Source organism: Oncorhynchus mykiss, chromosome 23 (genome assembly GCF_013265735.2).
Source record: "Oncorhynchus mykiss isolate Arlee chromosome 23, USDA_OmykA_1.1, whole genome shotgun sequence".
Classification (NCBI taxonomy): domain Eukaryota; kingdom Metazoa; phylum Chordata; class Actinopteri; order Salmoniformes; family Salmonidae; genus Oncorhynchus; species Oncorhynchus mykiss.
The window spans coordinates 8,753,331-8,770,315 of NC_048587.1; the positions used below are offsets into that span (position 1 = coordinate 8,753,331).

At 44.8% G+C, this 16,985-nt stretch overlaps 1 protein-coding gene across 4 annotated transcripts in view; it reads right to left on the reverse strand.

Annotated features, from left to right (window-relative positions):
* Positions 1–16,985, reverse strand: part of LOC118943825 (DNA-directed RNA polymerase III subunit RPC1) — a 77,051-nt gene that overhangs the window by 17,268 nt on the left and 42,798 nt on the right. For all 4 annotated transcript variants that reach the window (XM_036959860.1, XM_036959859.1, XM_036959861.1 and 1 more), the window contains 2 exons: positions 2,312–2,398; positions 57–139 (listed from right to left, as the gene is read on the reverse strand). In XM_036959860.1, the coding sequence (XP_036815755.1) occupies positions 57–139; positions 2,312–2,398 (170 nt within the window). The remainder of the gene's footprint in view (positions 1–56; positions 140–2,311; positions 2,399–16,985) is intronic.

Genomic DNA, 16,985 nt, shown 5'->3' on the forward strand with positions numbered 1-16,985 from the left:
CATCTCTGAGCAGTGACCAACACAGACACAGTACCTCATGTACACAGACACAGTACCTCATGTACTTGTCCCTGCAGGTCTCCAGAAACTTCTCTAGCTGGCTGGGAGTGATGCGGTCCAACTGATACAGAACTCTGGGCTGAAACAGAGAGAGAGAGAGAGAGAGAGAGTGCGAGACAGAGAGCACAACAGAGAGAGAGAGCGAGAGAGAACGTGAGCAAGAGGATTTACACTGAGATTTACAGTTATAGGGCAGGTAGTGATCTCCTGGCATCCGCCAAACCCAGATTTGTCCGTCAGACTGCCAGATAGTGAAGTGTGATTCATCATTCCAGAGAACGCGTTTCCAATGGCCGCAAGCTTTACACCACTCGACAGTTGGCATTGCGCATGGTGATCTTAGGCTCGGCCCATGGACACCCATTTCATGAAGCTGCCCCATGAGATACATTTTTGAGATACGAATAAGTTATAATACATTTTTAAAAACTGTTCCACGAAAAACGTGCATATGAAAACCATAATTGGCACGCAGATCGGTGGACATTGTAAGAAGTTTGCATTACACATGAGAAATGTTGCAGACTCTGTAACCTATTACCTGCAACTTCAGGAGAGTGAAGGCAGAACCTTTAAAAGCCAGGAAGAGCGGGAAGAGGATGGTTGAGGTTAAGGGTTTTTCCTTCTGGTTATCTTGATCTCTGGTTCCCTCTTGAGGCATTTGTATCTTATTTCATCAAACAGTGCGATTAAAGCATAGGACAAGCTTAATGCACACATAGTTGATTTTATGAAAACACATAGGGTGTGTCTATAAATGGAAAAATACACGTTTAAAAATGTTGACTAATTGATTGGTCGAAAGAAGAGGATTTTTTTTGTGTCGGGGACAGCCCTAATTTACACTAAGATGGGCTAATGGACAGATACAGATAAATAATTTACACAATCAAGTAAGGCTTTGGTGATTTTCGGTTTAAATTGTCACAAAAAAGCTTTGACGGCGAAAAGTTGGTTGATTTAGTCATTTTACGTTGTAAAATTGCGGTGATCGGTTAAAATTGCGAGCCCTTATTTTGTAGTGATTATATATATTTATGTGGTAATATTGCAATGCGCTGACTGTTTTATTATTGTTATTTTTAAACCTTTATTTAACTAGGCAAGTCAGTTAAGAACAAATTCTTACTTTCAATGACGGCCTAGGAACAGTGGGTTAACTGCCTTGTTCAGGGGCAGAACGACAGATTTGTACCGTGTCAGCTTGAACTTGCAACCTCCCGGTTACTAGTCCTACACTCTAACCACTAGGCTACCTGCCGTCCCTACACTCTAACCACTAGGCTACCTGCAGTCCCTACACTCTAACCACTAGGCTACCTGCAGTCCCTACACTCTAACCACTAGGCTACCTGCCGTCCCTACACTCTAACCACTAGGCTACCTGCCGTTCCTACACTCTAACCACTAGGCTACACTGCCGTCCCTACACTCTAACCGCTAGGCTACACTGCCGTCCCTACACTCTAACCGCTAGGCTACACTGCCGTCCCTACACTCTAACCGCTAGGCTACCTGCCGTCCCTACACTCTAACCACTAGGCTACCTGCTGTCCCTACACTCTAACCGCTAGGCTACCTGCCGTCCCTACACTCTAACCGCTAGGCTACCTGCTGTCCCTACACTCTAACCGCTAGGCTACCTGCCGTCCCTACACTCTAACCGCTAGGCTACACTGCCGTCCCTACACTCTAACCGCTAGGCTACCTGCCGTCCCTACACTCTAACCACTAGGCTACCTGCTGTCCCTACACTCTAACCGCTAGGATACCTGCCGTCCCTACACTCTAACCACTAGGCTACCTGCCGTCCCTACACTCTAACCACTAGGCTACCCTGCCGTCCCTACACTCTAACCACTAGGCTACCCTGCCGTCCCTACACTCTAACCACTAGGCTACCCTGCCGTCCCTACACTCTAACCACTAGGCTACCCTGCCGTCCCTACACTCTAACCACTAGGCTACCCTGCCGTCCCTACACTCTAACCACTAGGCTACCTGCCGTCCATACACTCGTAACCACTAGGCTACCTGCCGTCCCTACACTCTAACCACTAGGCTACCTGCCGTCCCTACACTCTAACCACTAGGCTACCCTGCCGTCCCTACACTCTAACCACTAGGCTACCCTGCCGCCCCATTTATGCAGGAATAGTGCAGTGATGGGAAACAGCTAAATCCTGGATGGACTGCTTGAAAAAGAGATGTCATTGTGACTGTGTTAAATGTAAAGGATGAAAAGGTCTACCTCAGTGGTGCCATTGTCGTTGATGCCGTATTTGTCCCTGGTCTTCTTGATCTTCTCAGATGTAGCCTTGATGAACTTTTTGATCTCCTTTGGTTGGGAGAGAAGGAGAGAGAGTGAGATAAAGGGAGAGTGAGAGAAAGGGAGAGGGAGTGAGATAAAGGGAGAGAGAGTGAGAGAAAGGGAGATAAAGGGAGAGGGAGAGAGAATGAGATAAAGGGAGAGAAAGGGAGAGAGAGAACGGGAGAGGGAGAGAGAGTGAGATAAAGGGAGAGAAAGGGAGAGAGAGAACGGGAGAGAGGGAGAGAGAGTGAGATAAAGGGAGAGTGAGAGAAAGGGAGAGAGAGTGAGATAAAGGGAGAGAGAGAGAGGGAGATAAAGGGAGAGAGAGAGAGAGAGAGAGTGAGATAAAGGGAGAGAGAGAGAGAGAGAGAGAGAGAGAGAAAGGGAGGGAGAGAGAGCCATGTCAATAACAGCCATGATAAGATAAGATGTCAATAATTCACTCCTGTTGAGATGTAACACTTTAGAAACCCAGTGGGAAAAATACAATTTATTAAATAAATAAATAAAAAGCTGGTAGAAATGACGGTTGTAAACTGGTTACAATGATGGTTCTAAAGTGATGGTTGTGATGGTTGTAAAGTGGTTCTAAAATGATGGCTGTAATGGTTGTAAAGGGGTTCTAAAGTGATGGTTGTGATGGTTCTAAAGTGGTGGCTGTAAAGGGGTTCTAAAGTGATGGCTGTAAAGGGGTTCTAAAGTGATGGTTGTAAAGTGGTTCTAAAGCGATGGTTGTGATGGTTGTAAAGGGGTTCTAAAGTGATGGTTGTGATGGTTCTAAATGGGTTCTAAAGTGATGGTTGTGATGGTTGTAAAGTGGTTCTAAAGTGATGGTTGTAAAGGGGTTCTAAAGTGATGGTTGTGATGGTTGTAAAATGGTTCTAAAGCGATGGTTCTAAAGTGATGGTTGTAAAGGGGTTCCAAAGTGATATGTGATGGTTGTAAAGGGGTTCTAAAGTGATGGTTGTGATGGTTGTAAAGGGGTTCTAAAGTGATGGTTGTGATGGTTCTAAAGTGATGGTTGCGATAGTTTTAAAGGGATTCTAAAGTGATGGTTGTGATGGTTGTAAAGTGGTTGTAAAGTGGTGGTTGTAAAGGGGTTCTAAAGTGGTGGTTGTAAAGTGGTGGTTGTAAAGTGGTGGTTGTAAAGTGGTTCTAAAGTGATGGTTGTAAAGTGGTTCTAAAGTGATGGTTGTAAAGGGGTTCTAAAGTGGTGGTTGTAAAAGGGTTCTAAAGTGGTGGTTGTAAAGGGGTTCTAAAGTGATGGTTGTGATGGTTGTAAAGTGGTTCTAAAGTGATGGTTGTAAAGTGGTTCTAAAGTGATGGTTGTAAAGGGGTTCTAAAGTGATGGTTGTAAAGGGGTTCTAAAGTGATGGTTGTGAAGTGATGTCTCTTCAACCACTTTTGCCCCTGGGTTACTTAGTACATAATGTAGTGTACAGACCTTGGTAAATCAAGAGAACCGTTAGGAGATCATGCTTCCCCACACAACACACCAGCAGAGCTGCACAGTGTAAAACTGGTCTTTCAACACAGCACTACGCACTAGGTCAGGCTGTGCAGGACAGACAGTAACATCACAGAACAGGAAACACTCATTCCATTTCATTCTACAATCCATTTAAATCAAACCTGCCAAAAACATTCTGTTGATCAAAACCCAATAACGATGCAACTCTTACACGATTAGTAAAATAACATTCAAATCAACTGTGGATGCATTCTACAATAAAATGTATTTAAAATATGTACAACGTTTAATTTATTTGATCAAATCAAACCCCCTACTACGATTCAACACTTGGCCTGATTAGTACTTTAATCCAAACATGGGTAGACACATTGAAAAAGCCAAACTTTAGAATTGACCAACTGACTGAATGCAATGTTTGAAACGGTGCTGTTGTCACCGTGGTTAGTCTCACACCATTACCTAGGCATGATGCACGTTAGACACCGTACCTCCATATACTTTTCTGAGCCCGTGTCTGTCAAGGCCTTGACGCGGGGGACAAAGTAAGACAGAAACCACAGAGTAAACTGGATCAACCTTACCACACGTTCCTTTAAATCAACTCCGTGTGCGCGCACGGGCGCCCACACATTATTCATCATTAAAATATGGTAATGACTAGAAACAAAAATGAAATAAAACTAACGAATGGAGGAAAAAAAGGTGATTATGCTGCTATCTTGAAATCAGTTAATTAGCTGATAACGGAATGGCCTATTAATTTGAAACCAGAAGTTGTCGTACAAGTCCTTGACCCCTTGTGCTGATCTGACTTTCAACATTCCAATTAAAAGTTTATATACAAAAAAAAGGGGGTGGAACCGTTCCAACAATAACGAATGACAATCCTTCAGGCTTCCGTCCCCATCAACCAGCATCAGAACTTCCAGACCCTGAGTGTGTATGACAGAACATTGTTAAAATGGGATGTAAACCCCATCTGCCTAGGGAGACTAAATCACCAAGATACATATAATATACCTTCAAATAAGCCTCTGGATTACAGAGCATGTACTGATGAAGAAACAGTAACAATATACACAAACCCTGTTAGGACAACATACATTATAAATGTTTAAATATGCTTTTAATGTTTAGAGAAGCTTTTTTTTATGTGAAAAGATGCATTTCTAGTCACAGTACTCATGGGACGTCATTAAAAGGAGGAATCCTAGAGCACGGAGATCTCATGGTACACGTCTTTAATAGGAGGAATCCTAGAGCACGGTCTCATGGGACACGTCTTTATTAGGAGGAATCCTAGAGCACGGAGGTCTCATGGTACAGGTCATTAAAGGAGGAATCCTAGAGCACGGAGGTCTCATGGTACAGGTCATTAAAGGAGGAATCCTAGAGCACGGAGGTCTCATGGGACACATCATTAAAGGAGGAATCCTAGAGCACGGAGGTCTCATAGTACACGTCTTTATTAGGGGGAATCCTAGAGCACGGAGGTCTCATGGGACACGTCTTTATTAGGAGGAATCCTAGAGCACGGAGGTCTCATGGTACAGGTCATTAAAGGAGGAATCCTAGAGCACGGAGGTCTCATGGTACAGGTCATTAAAGGAGGAATCCTAGAGCACGGAGGTCTCATGGGACACATCATTAAAGGAGGAATCCTAGAGCACGGAGGTCTCATGGGACACGTCTTTAAAGGAGGAATCCTAGAGCACGGAGGTCTCATGGCACAGGTCATTAAAATGAGGAATCCTAGAGCATGGATGTCTCATGGGACACGTCATTAAAGGAGGAATCCTAGAGCACGGAGGTCTCATGGGACACGTCTTTATTAGGAGGAATCCTAGAGCATGGATGTCTCATGGGACACGTCATTAAAGGAGGAATCCTAGAGCACGGAGGTCTCATGGGACACGTCTTTATTAGGAGGAATCCTAGAGCACGGAGGTCTCATAGTACAGGTCATTAAAGGAGGAATCCTAGAGCACGGAGGTCAGATGGTACCTGTCTTTATTAGGAGGAATCCTAGAGCATGGATGTCTCATGGGACACGTCATTAAAGGAGGAATCCTAGAGCACGGAGGTCTCATGGGACACGTCTTTATTAGGAGGAATCCTAGCACACGGAGGTCTCATAGTACAGGTCACTAAAGGAGGAATCCTAGAGCACGGAGGTCAGATGGTACCTGTCTTTATTAGGAGGAATCCTAGAGCACGGAGGTCTCATGGGACACGTCATTAAAGGAGGAATCCTAGAGCACGGAGGTCTCATGGTACAGGTCATTAAAGGAGGAATCCTAGAGCACGGAGGTTTGATGGTACCTGTCTTTATTAGGAGGAATCCTAGAGCACAGAGGTCTCATGGTACACGTCATTAAAGGAGGAATCCTAGAGCACGGGGGTCTCATGGTACCTGTCTTTATTAGAAGGAATCCTAGAGCACGGAGGTCGCATGGTACCTGTCTTTATTAGGAGGAATCCTAGAGCACGGAGGTCTCATAGTACAGGTCATTAAAGGAGGAATCCTAGAGCACGGAGGTCTCATGGGACACGTCATTAAAGGAGGAATCCTAGAGCACGGAGGTCTCATGGTACAGGTCATTAAAGGAGGAATCCTAGAGCACGGAGGTTTGATGGTACCTGTCTTTATTAGGAGGAATCCTAGAGCACAGAGGTCTCATGGTACACGTCATTAAAGGAGGAATCCTAGAGCACGGGGGTCTCATGGTACCTGTCTTTATTAGAAGGAATCCTAGAGCACGGAGGTCGCATGGTACCTGTCTTTATTAGGAGGAATCCTAGAGCACGGAGGTCTCATAGTACAGGCCATTAAAGGAGGAATCCTAGAGCACGGAGGTCTCATGGTACAGGTCATTAAAGGAGGAATCCTAGAGCACGGAGGTCTCATGGGACACGTTATTAAAGGAGGAATCCTAGAGCACGGAGGTCTCATAGTACAAGTCATTAAAGGAGGAATCCTAGAGCACGGAGGTCAGATGGTACCTGTCTTTATTAGGAGGAATCCTAGAGCACGGAGGTCTCATGGGACACGTCATTAAAGGAGGAATCCTAGAGCACGGAGGTCTCATGGTACAGGTCATTAAAGGAGGAATCCTAGAGCACAGCATTTTGATGGTACCTGTCTTTATTAGGAGGAATCCTAGAGCACAGAGGTCTCATGGTACACGTCATTAAAGGAGGAATCCTAGAGCACGGGGGTCTCATGGTACCTGTCTTTATTAGAAGGAATCCTAGAGCACGGAGGTCTCATAGTACAGGTCATTAAAGGAGGAATCCTAGAGCACGGAGGTCTCATGGTACAGGTCATTAAAGGAGGAATCCTAGAGCACGGAGGTCTCATGGGACACGTTATTAAAGGAGGAATCCTAGAGCACGGAGGTCTCATAGTACAAGTCATTAAAGGAGGAATCCTAGAGCACAGAGGTCTCATGGGACAGGTCATTAAAAGGAGGAATCCTAGAGCACGGAGATCTCATGGTACACGTCTTTATTAGGAGGAATCCTAGAGCACGGAGGTCTCATGGGACAAGTCTTTATTAGGAGGAATCCTAGAGCACGGAGGTCTCATGGGACACGTCTTTATTAGGAGGAATCCTAGAGCATTGAGGTCTCATGGGACACGTCATTAAAGGAGGAATCCTAGAGCACGGTCTCATGGGACACGTCTTTATTAGGAGGAATTCTAGAGCACGGAGGTCTCATAGTACACGTCTTTATTAGGGGGAATCCTAGAGCACGGAGGTCTCATGGGACACGTCTTTATTAGGAGGAATCCTAGAGCACGGAGGTCTCATGGTACAGGTCATTAAAGGAGGAATCCTAGAGCACGGAGGTCTCATGGGACACATCATTAAAGGAGGAATCCTAGAGCACGGAGGTCTCATGGGACAAGTCTTTAAAGGAGGAATCCTAGAGCACGGAGGTCTCATGGCACAGGTCATTAAAATGAGGAATCCTAGAGCACGGAGGTCTCATGGGACACATCATTAAAGGAGGAATCCTAGAGCACGGAGGTCTCATGGGACACGTCTTTAAAGGAGGAATCCAAGAGCACGGAGGTCTCATGGCACAGGTCATTAAAATGAGGAATCCTAGAGCATGGATGTCTCATGGGACACGTCTTTATTAGGAGGAATCCTAGAGCATGGATGTCTCATGGGACACGTCATTAAAGGAGGAATCCTAGAGCACGGAGGTCTCATGGGACACGTCTTTATTAGGAGGAATCCTAGAGCATGGATGTCTCATGGGACACGTCATTAAAGGAGGAATCCTAGAGCACGGAGGTCTCATGGGACACGTCTTTATTAGGAGGAATCCTAGCACACGGAGGTCTCATAGTACAGGTCACTAAAGGAGGAATCCTAGAGCACGGAGGTCAGATGGTACCTGTCTTTATTAGGAGGAATCCTAGAGCACGGAGGTCTCATGGGACACGTCATTAAAGGAGGAATCCTAGAGCACGGGGGTCTCATGGTACCTGTCTTTATTAGGAGGAATCCTAGAGCACAGAGGTCTCATGGTACACGTCATTAAAGGAGGAATCCTAGAGCACGGGGGTCTCATGGTACCTGTCTTTATTAGAAGGAATCCTAGAGCACGGAGGTCTCATAGTACAGGTCATTAAAGGAGGAATCCTAGAGCACGGAGGTCTCATGGTACAGGTCATTAAAGGAGGAATCCTAGAGCACGGAGGTCTCATGGGACACGTTATTAAAGGAGGAATCCTAGAGCACGGAGGTCTCATAGTACAAGTCATTAAAGGAGGAATCCTAGAGCACAGAGGTCTCATGGGACAGGTCATTAAAAGGAGGAATCCTAGAGCACGGAGATCTCATGGTACACGTCTTTATTAGGAGGAATCCTAGAGCACGGAGGTCTCATGGGACAAGTCTTTATTAGGAGGAATCCTAGAGCACGGAGGTCTCATGGGACACGTCTTTATTAGGAGGAATCCTAGAGCATTGAGGTCTCATGGGACACGTCATTAAAGGAGGAATCCTAGAGCACGGTCTCATGGGACACGTCTTTATTAGGAGGAATTCTAGAGCACGGAGGTCTCATAGTACACGTCTTTATTAGGGGGAATCCTAGAGCACGGAGGTCTCATGGGACACGTCTTTATTAGGAGGAATCCTAGAGCACGGAGGTCTCATGGTACAGGTCATTAAAGGAGGAATCCTAGAGCACGGAGGTCTCATGGGACACATCATTAAAGGAGGAATCCTAGAGCACGGAGGTCTCATGGGACAAGTCTTTAAAGGAGGAATCCTAGAGCACGGAGGTCTCATGGCACAGGTCATTAAAATGAGGAATCCTAGAGCACGGAGGTCTCATGGGACACATCATTAAAGGAGGAATCCTAGAGCACGGAGGTCTCATGGGACACGTCTTTAAAGGAGGAATCCAAGAGCACGGAGGTCTCATGGCACAGGTCATTAAAATGAGGAATCCTAGAGCATGGATGTCTCATGGGACACGTCTTTATTAGGAGGAATCCTAGAGCATGGATGTCTCATGGGACACGTCATTAAAGGAGGAATCCTAGAGCACGGAGGTCTCATGGGACACGTCTTTATTAGGAGGAATCCTAGAGCATGGATGTCTCATGGGACACGTCATTAAAGGAGGAATCCTAGAGCACGGAGGTCTCATGGGACACGTCTTTATTAGGAGGAATCCTAGCACACGGAGGTCTCATAGTACAGGTCACTAAAGGAGGAATCCTAGAGCACGGGGGTCTCATGGTACCTGTCTTTATTAGAAGGAATCCTAGAGCACGGAGGTCTCATGGTACCTGTCTTTATTAGGAGGAATCCTAGAGCACGGAGGTCTCATAGTACAGGTCATTAAAGGAGGAATCCTACAGCACGGAGGTCAGATGGTACCTGTCTTTATTAGGAGGAATCCTAGAGCACGGAGGTCTCATGGGACACGTCATTAAAGGAGGAATCCTAGAGCACGGGGGTCTCATGGTACCTGTCTTTATTAGAAGGAATCCTAGAGCACGGAGGTCTCATGGTACCTGTCTTTATTAGGAGGAATCCTAGAGCACGGAGGTCTCATAGTACAGGTCATTAAAGGAGGAATCCTACAGCACGGAGGTCAGATGGTACCTGTCTTTATTAGGAGGAATCCTAGAGCACGGAGGTCTCATGGGACACGTCATTAAAGGAGGAATCCTAGAGCACGGGGGTCTCATGGTACCTGTCTTTATTAGAAGGAATCCTAGAGCACGGAGGTCTCATGGTACCTGTCTTTATTAGGAGGAATCCTAGAGCACGGAGGTCTCATGGTACAGGTCATTAAAGGAGGAATCCTAGAGCACGGAGGTCTCATGGGACACGTTATTAAAGGAGGAATCCTAGAGCACGGAGGTCTTATAGTACAAGTCATTAAAGGAGGAATCCTAGAGCATGGAGGTCTCATGGTACCTGTCTTTATTAGGAGGAATCCTAGAGCACGGAGGTCTCATAGTACAGGCCATTAAAGGAGGAATCCTAGAGCACGGAGGTCTCATGGTACAGGTCATTAAAGGAGGAATCCTAGAGCACGGAGGTCTCATGGGACACGTTATTAAAGGAGGAATCCTAGAGCACGGAGGTCTCATAGTACAAGTCATTAAAGGAGGAATCCTAGAGCACGGAGGTCAGATGGTAGCTGTCTTTATTAGGAGGAATCCTAGAGCACGGAGGTCTCATGGGACACGTCATTAAAGGAGGAATCCTAGAGCACGGAGGTCTCATGGTACAGGTCATTAAAGGAGGAATCCTAGAGCACAGCATTTTGATGGTACCTGTCTTTATTAGGAGGAATCCTAGAGCACGGAGGTCTCATGGTACACGTCATTAAAGGAGGAATCCTAGAGCACGGGGGTCTCATGGTACCTGTCCTTATTAGAAGGAATCCTAGAGCACGGAGGTCTCATAGTACAGGTCATTAAAGGAGGAATCCTAGAGCACGGAGGTCTCATGGTACAGGTCATTAAAGGAGGAATCCTAGAGCACGGAGGTCTCATGGGACACGTTATTAAAGGAGGAATCCTAGAGCACGGAGGTCTCATAGTACAAGTCATTAAAGGAGGAATCCTAGAGCACAGAGGTCTCATGGGACTGGTCATTAAAGGAGGAATCCTAGAGCACGGAGGTCTCATGGTACACGTCATTAAAGGAGGAATCCTAGAGCACGGAGGTCTCATGGTACACGTCTTTATTAGGAGACATCCTAGAGCACGGAGGTCTCATGGGACACGTCATTAAAGGAGGAATCCTAGAGCACGGAGGTCTCATAGTACACATCATTAAAGGAGGAATCCTAGAGCACGGAGGTCTCATGGTACAGGTCATTAAAGGAGGCATCCTAGAGCACGGAGGTCTCATGGGACACGTCATTAAAGGAGGAATCCTAGAGCACGGAGGTCTCATGGTACACGTCCTTAACACTAGAACTGCCTGGCCTTTCAGCCTACCAGTACCCACTAGAGAACGTTGCTGGGCATCCCCTTTAGCATATGCCTCAGATGCATATCAACCCGCAAGGAGCACAAACAAGCTTGATAAATAGTGCATAAACTATTGTAAAGGATTAAATTGCATAAAGAAATATTTGTGGAAATAAATCTAATTAAAAAAACAATAAACTGACTAGTTGTTTAGATGGATCGTTAAGGATATGTTGTTTTGTGTAATTCTATTAAGTCCTAAGAAGAAAACAACAACAACGTAGGCCTGTAGTCTATTTTCATTCCCTGTACAATAAAACACTACAGTGTCTCCATTTGATCAACTTGATTTGTAAATTAAATTAGTAATAAGAGTTAGTCATTAATAAAGTCCAGTATGATAATATGATAATAATAATAATAATAATAATATAACCTGCCAGGTGCACAGGTGAAATGATTTGCCTTATTCCTAAACATGAACTGGACTACATTGTAAAATGATTAAATTGCATTCAGATATATTAGTGGAAATATATTAAAATGACAAGATATAAAGACAGTCATCTGTTGATGGTATCAGACACTGTATTGGGCCCTTATACCGGTGCCTTTACGCATGAAGCGATCCAGTTCTCTCTTTATGCTTCAGGTTCCACGGCCAGCACACAGCTTCAGGGCTTCGTGTGAGGCAGCCGACTTCACATTGTGTCTTGTTTTTCCCCAGTGGGAGCTGTGGTATCTTGAGGAAGAGAGAGAGGGGGAGGGAGAGAGCGAGAGGGAGCGAGAGAGAGCGAGAGAGAGAGAGAGAGAGAGAGAGAGAGAGGGAGAGGGAGCGAGAGATAGCGAGAGAGAGCGAGAGAGAGCGAGCGCGAGAGAGACAGAGAGAGAGAGACAGAGAGAGAGAGAGACAGAGAGAGAGAGACAGAGAGAGAGCGAGAGAGACAGAGAGAGAGCGAGAGAGAGCGAGAGAGAGAGCGAGAGCGAGAGAGAGAGCGAGAGCGAGAGAGAGAGCGAGAGAGAGAGCGAGAGCGTCTGTAGCTTCTTTCTTGGCGTTCATGTGGTTCTCACGAAGCTCACATGCCAGATCCATGATGAAATCTCTCCTGCTGACTGGCTTGTACGGACGCGTTGACAACAGTCACGTCGGGCACGTTGTAGAACAGCGTGTTCGGCAAACGGAAAGGCCGTCTGTACACGGTAGAAATATATAACCTTTGTGTGATTGTAGTCTGTCGTCGTCTCCGGTCATTGCCGACGGCAACAGCGGGACGCATGGATGACACACTTTCATTGACATCCACACACCACTTTACCACTCTTCATCACTGATGTGGAGTACAGCTCAGCTGGTCTGTTGTTTGTTCACGGTTCTGAACAGGCTAGTCTTCCTCGCAATCAAATTGGTCACAATTTCTGCCTTTGCAAGACTCCATGAGTCTCAAACCCACAGTCTCAGACAGTCACTCACCTGCAGGCCTGGTTTAATCTTTACCCTGATATGGAAAGACATTGAGAAAGTACTTGGTTTGGACATGGGCAGGCTAACCAGAACGTAAGTCACATGCACCATTATCAGCTTGTATCTGGCTTCTATCGCTCATTCTTCCATTGACCACAGAATAGCATAGTGTAATTTGAAGTTTATTATGTTAGTAGTTTTTGCCTAGTAACCAGAGCAGTGCTGCCTCACTATTGGTCAACTGCTGAATGTATGGACAGCACGGATATTCTTGGAACAAGAAAAACTCTTGAATTCTGAGAATTCTATTTGACAAAGGGAAGCGTCATGGAAACGGAAGAATACACTCGTTCAGATTCTATATAGAAATCAACATGTTTTTACCTACATGTGACTGAAGGATGAAATCTATAACATGATAAATCTATAACTGATAAATCTATAATATTTGAAAGGTGGTTGAAGATCTGCTGTGGCTGTTGATAGACCATAATATAGGTCTGTGTCCTAAATGTCACCCCAGTCCCTATATAGAGCCCAATGGGTCCAGGTTAACACTAGTCCCTATATAGAGCCCAATGGGCCCAGGTTAACACTAGTCCCTATATAGAGCCCAATGGGCCCAGGTTAACACTAGTCCCTATATAGAGCCCAATGGGCCCAGGTTAACACTAGTCCCTATATAGAGCCCAATGGGCCCAGGTTAACACTAGTCCCTATATAGAGCCCAATGGGCCCAGGTTAACACTAGTCCCTATATAGAGCCCAATGGGCCCAGGTTAACACTAGTCCCTATAAAGAGCCCAATGGGCCCAGGTTAACACTAGTCCCTATATAGAGCCCAATGGGCCCAGGTTAACACTAGTCCCTATATAGAGCCCAATGGGCCCAGGTTAACACTAGTCCCTATATAGAGCCCAATGGGCCCAGGTTAACACTAGTCCCTATATAGAGCCCAATGGGCCCAGGTTAACACTAGTCCCTATATAGAGCCCAATGGGCCCAGGTTAACACTAGTCCCTATATAGAGCCCAATGGGCCCAGGTTAACACTAGTCCCTATATAGAGCCCAATGGGCCCAGGTTAACACCAGTCCCTATATAGAGCCCAATGGGCCCAGGTCAACACTAGTCCCTATATAGAGCCCAATGGGCCCAGGTTAACACTAGTCCCTATATGGAGCCCAATGGGCCCAGGTTAACACTAGTCTCCTAGTCCCTATATAGAGCCCAATGGGCCCAGGTTAACACTAGTCCCTATATAGAGCCCAATGGGCCCAGGTCAACAGTAGTGCAGCCCATAGGGAATAGGGTGCCATTTGAGGATGTTCCCCAGGTGTAAGTCTCGGTCTATACACCGGGGTGTAACTGCTGGTAACATTGGTTTGAATGAAGAAATCTGTCAAACTTGACATTTTAATTGGCTGTTGATGATTGATATAGGTCTATAGGCTGGGACATTACTGTTGATGATTGATATAGGTCTATAGGCTGGGTCATTACTGATGACTGATATAGGTCTATAGGCTGGGACATTACTGATGACTGATATAGGTCTATAGGCTGGGTCATTACTGATGACTGATATAGGTCTATAGGCTATAGCATTACTGTTGATGATTGATATAGATCTATAGGCTGGGACATTACTGATGACTGATATAGATCTATAGGCTGGGACATTACTGATGATTGATATAGGTCTATAGGCTGGGACATTACTGATGACTGATATAGGTCTATAGGCTGGGACATTATTGATGACTGATATAGGTCTATAGGCTATAGCATTACTGTTGATGATTGATATAGGTCTATAGGCTATAGCATTACTGTTGATGATTGATATAGGTCTATAGGCTGGGTCATTACTGATGACTGATATAGGTCTATAGGCTGGGACATTACTGATGATTGATATAGGTCTATAGGCTGGGACATTACTGATGACTGATATAGGTCTATAGGCTGGGACATTACTGATGATTGATATAGGTCTATAGGCTGGGACATTACTGATGACTGATATAGGTCTATAGGCTGGGACATTATTGATGACTGATATAGGTCTATAGGCTGAGACATCACTGTTGATGTCTGATATAGGTCTATAGGCTGGGACATTACTGTTGATGATTGATATAGGTCTATAGGCTGGGTCATTACTGATGACTGATATAGGTCTATAGGCTGGGACATTATTGATGACTGATATAGGTCTATAGGCTGAGACATCACTGTTGATGACTGATATAGGTCTATAGGCTGGGACATTACTGTTGATGACTGATATAGGTCTATAGGCTATAGCATTACTGTTGATGATTGATATAGGTCTATAGGCTGAGACATCACTGTTGATGTCTGATATAGGTATATAGGCTAGGACATTACTGATGACTGATATAGGTCTATAGGCTGAGACATCACTGTTGATGTCTGATATAGGTCTATAGGCTGAGACATTACTGTTGATGACTGATATAGGTCTATAGGCTGGGACATTATTGATGACTGATATAGGTCTATAGGCTGAGACATCACTGTTGATGTCTGATATAGGTCTATAGGCTGAGACATTACTGTTGATGACTGATATAGGTCTATAGGCTATAGCATTACTGTTGATGATTGATATAGGTCTATAGGCTGGGTCATTACTGATGACTGATATAGGTCTATAGGCTGGGACATTACTGATGATTGATATAGGTCTATAGGCTGAGACATCACTGTTGATGTCTGATATAGGTCTATAGGCTGAGACATTACTGTTGATGACTGATATAGGTCTATAGGCTATAGCATTACTGTTGATGACTGATATAGGTCTATAGGCTGGGTCATTACTGTTGATGATTGATATAGGTCTATAGGCTATAGCATTACTGTTGATGACTGATATAGGTCTATAGGCTGGGACATTACTGTTGATGACTGATATAGGTCTATAGGCTGAGACATTACTGTTGATGACTGATATAGGTCTATAGGCTATAGCATTACTGTTGATGATTGATATAGGTCTATAGGCTGGGTCATTACTGATGACTGATATAGGTCTATAGGCTGGGACATTACTGTTGATGATTGATATAGGTCTATAGGCTATAGCATTACTGTTGATGACTGATATAGGTCTATAGGCTGGGACATTACTGTTGATGACTGATATAGGTCTATAGGCTGAGACATCACTGTTGATGTCTGATATAGGTCTATAGGCTGAGACATTACTGTTGATGACTGATATAGGTCTATAGGCTGGGACATTACTGATGATGACTGATATAGGTCTATAGGCTATAGCATTACTGTTGATGATTGATATAGGTCTATAGGCTGGGTCATTACTGATGACTGATATAGGTCTATAGGCTGGGACATTACTGTTGATGATTGATATAGGTCTATAGGCTATAGCATTACTGTTGATGACTGATATAGGTCTATAGGCTGGGACATTACTGTTGATGACTGATATAGGTCTATAGGCTGGGACATTACTGATGACTGATATAGGTCTATAGGCTGGGACATTACTGTTGATGACTGATATAGGTCTATAGGCTGGGACATTACTGATGATGACTGATATAGATCTATAGGCTGGGACATTACTGATGACTGATATAGGTCTATAGGCTGGGACATTACTGATGACTGATATAGGTCTATAGGCTGGGACATTACTGTTGATGACTGATATAGGTCTATAGGCTGGGACATTACTGATGACTGATATAGGTCTATAGGCTGGGACATTACTGTTGATGACTGATATAGGTCTATAGGCTGGGACATTACTGATGACTGATATAGATCTATAGGCTGGGACATTACTGTTGATGACTGATATAGGTCTATAGGCTGGGACATTACTGATGACTGATATAGGTCTATAGGCTGGGACATTACTGTTGATGACTGATATAAGTCTATAGGCTGGGACATTACTGTTGATTGATATAGGTCTATAGGCTGGGACATTACTGTTGATGACTGATATAAGTCTATAGGCTGGGACATTACTGTTGATGACTGATATAGGTCTATAGGCTGGGACATTACTGATGATTGATATAGGTCTATAGGCTGGGACATTACTGATGATGACTGATATAGGTCTATAGGCTGGGACATTACTGATGACTGATATAGGTCTATAGGCTGGGACATTACTGATATAGGTCTATAGGCTGGGACATTACTGATAT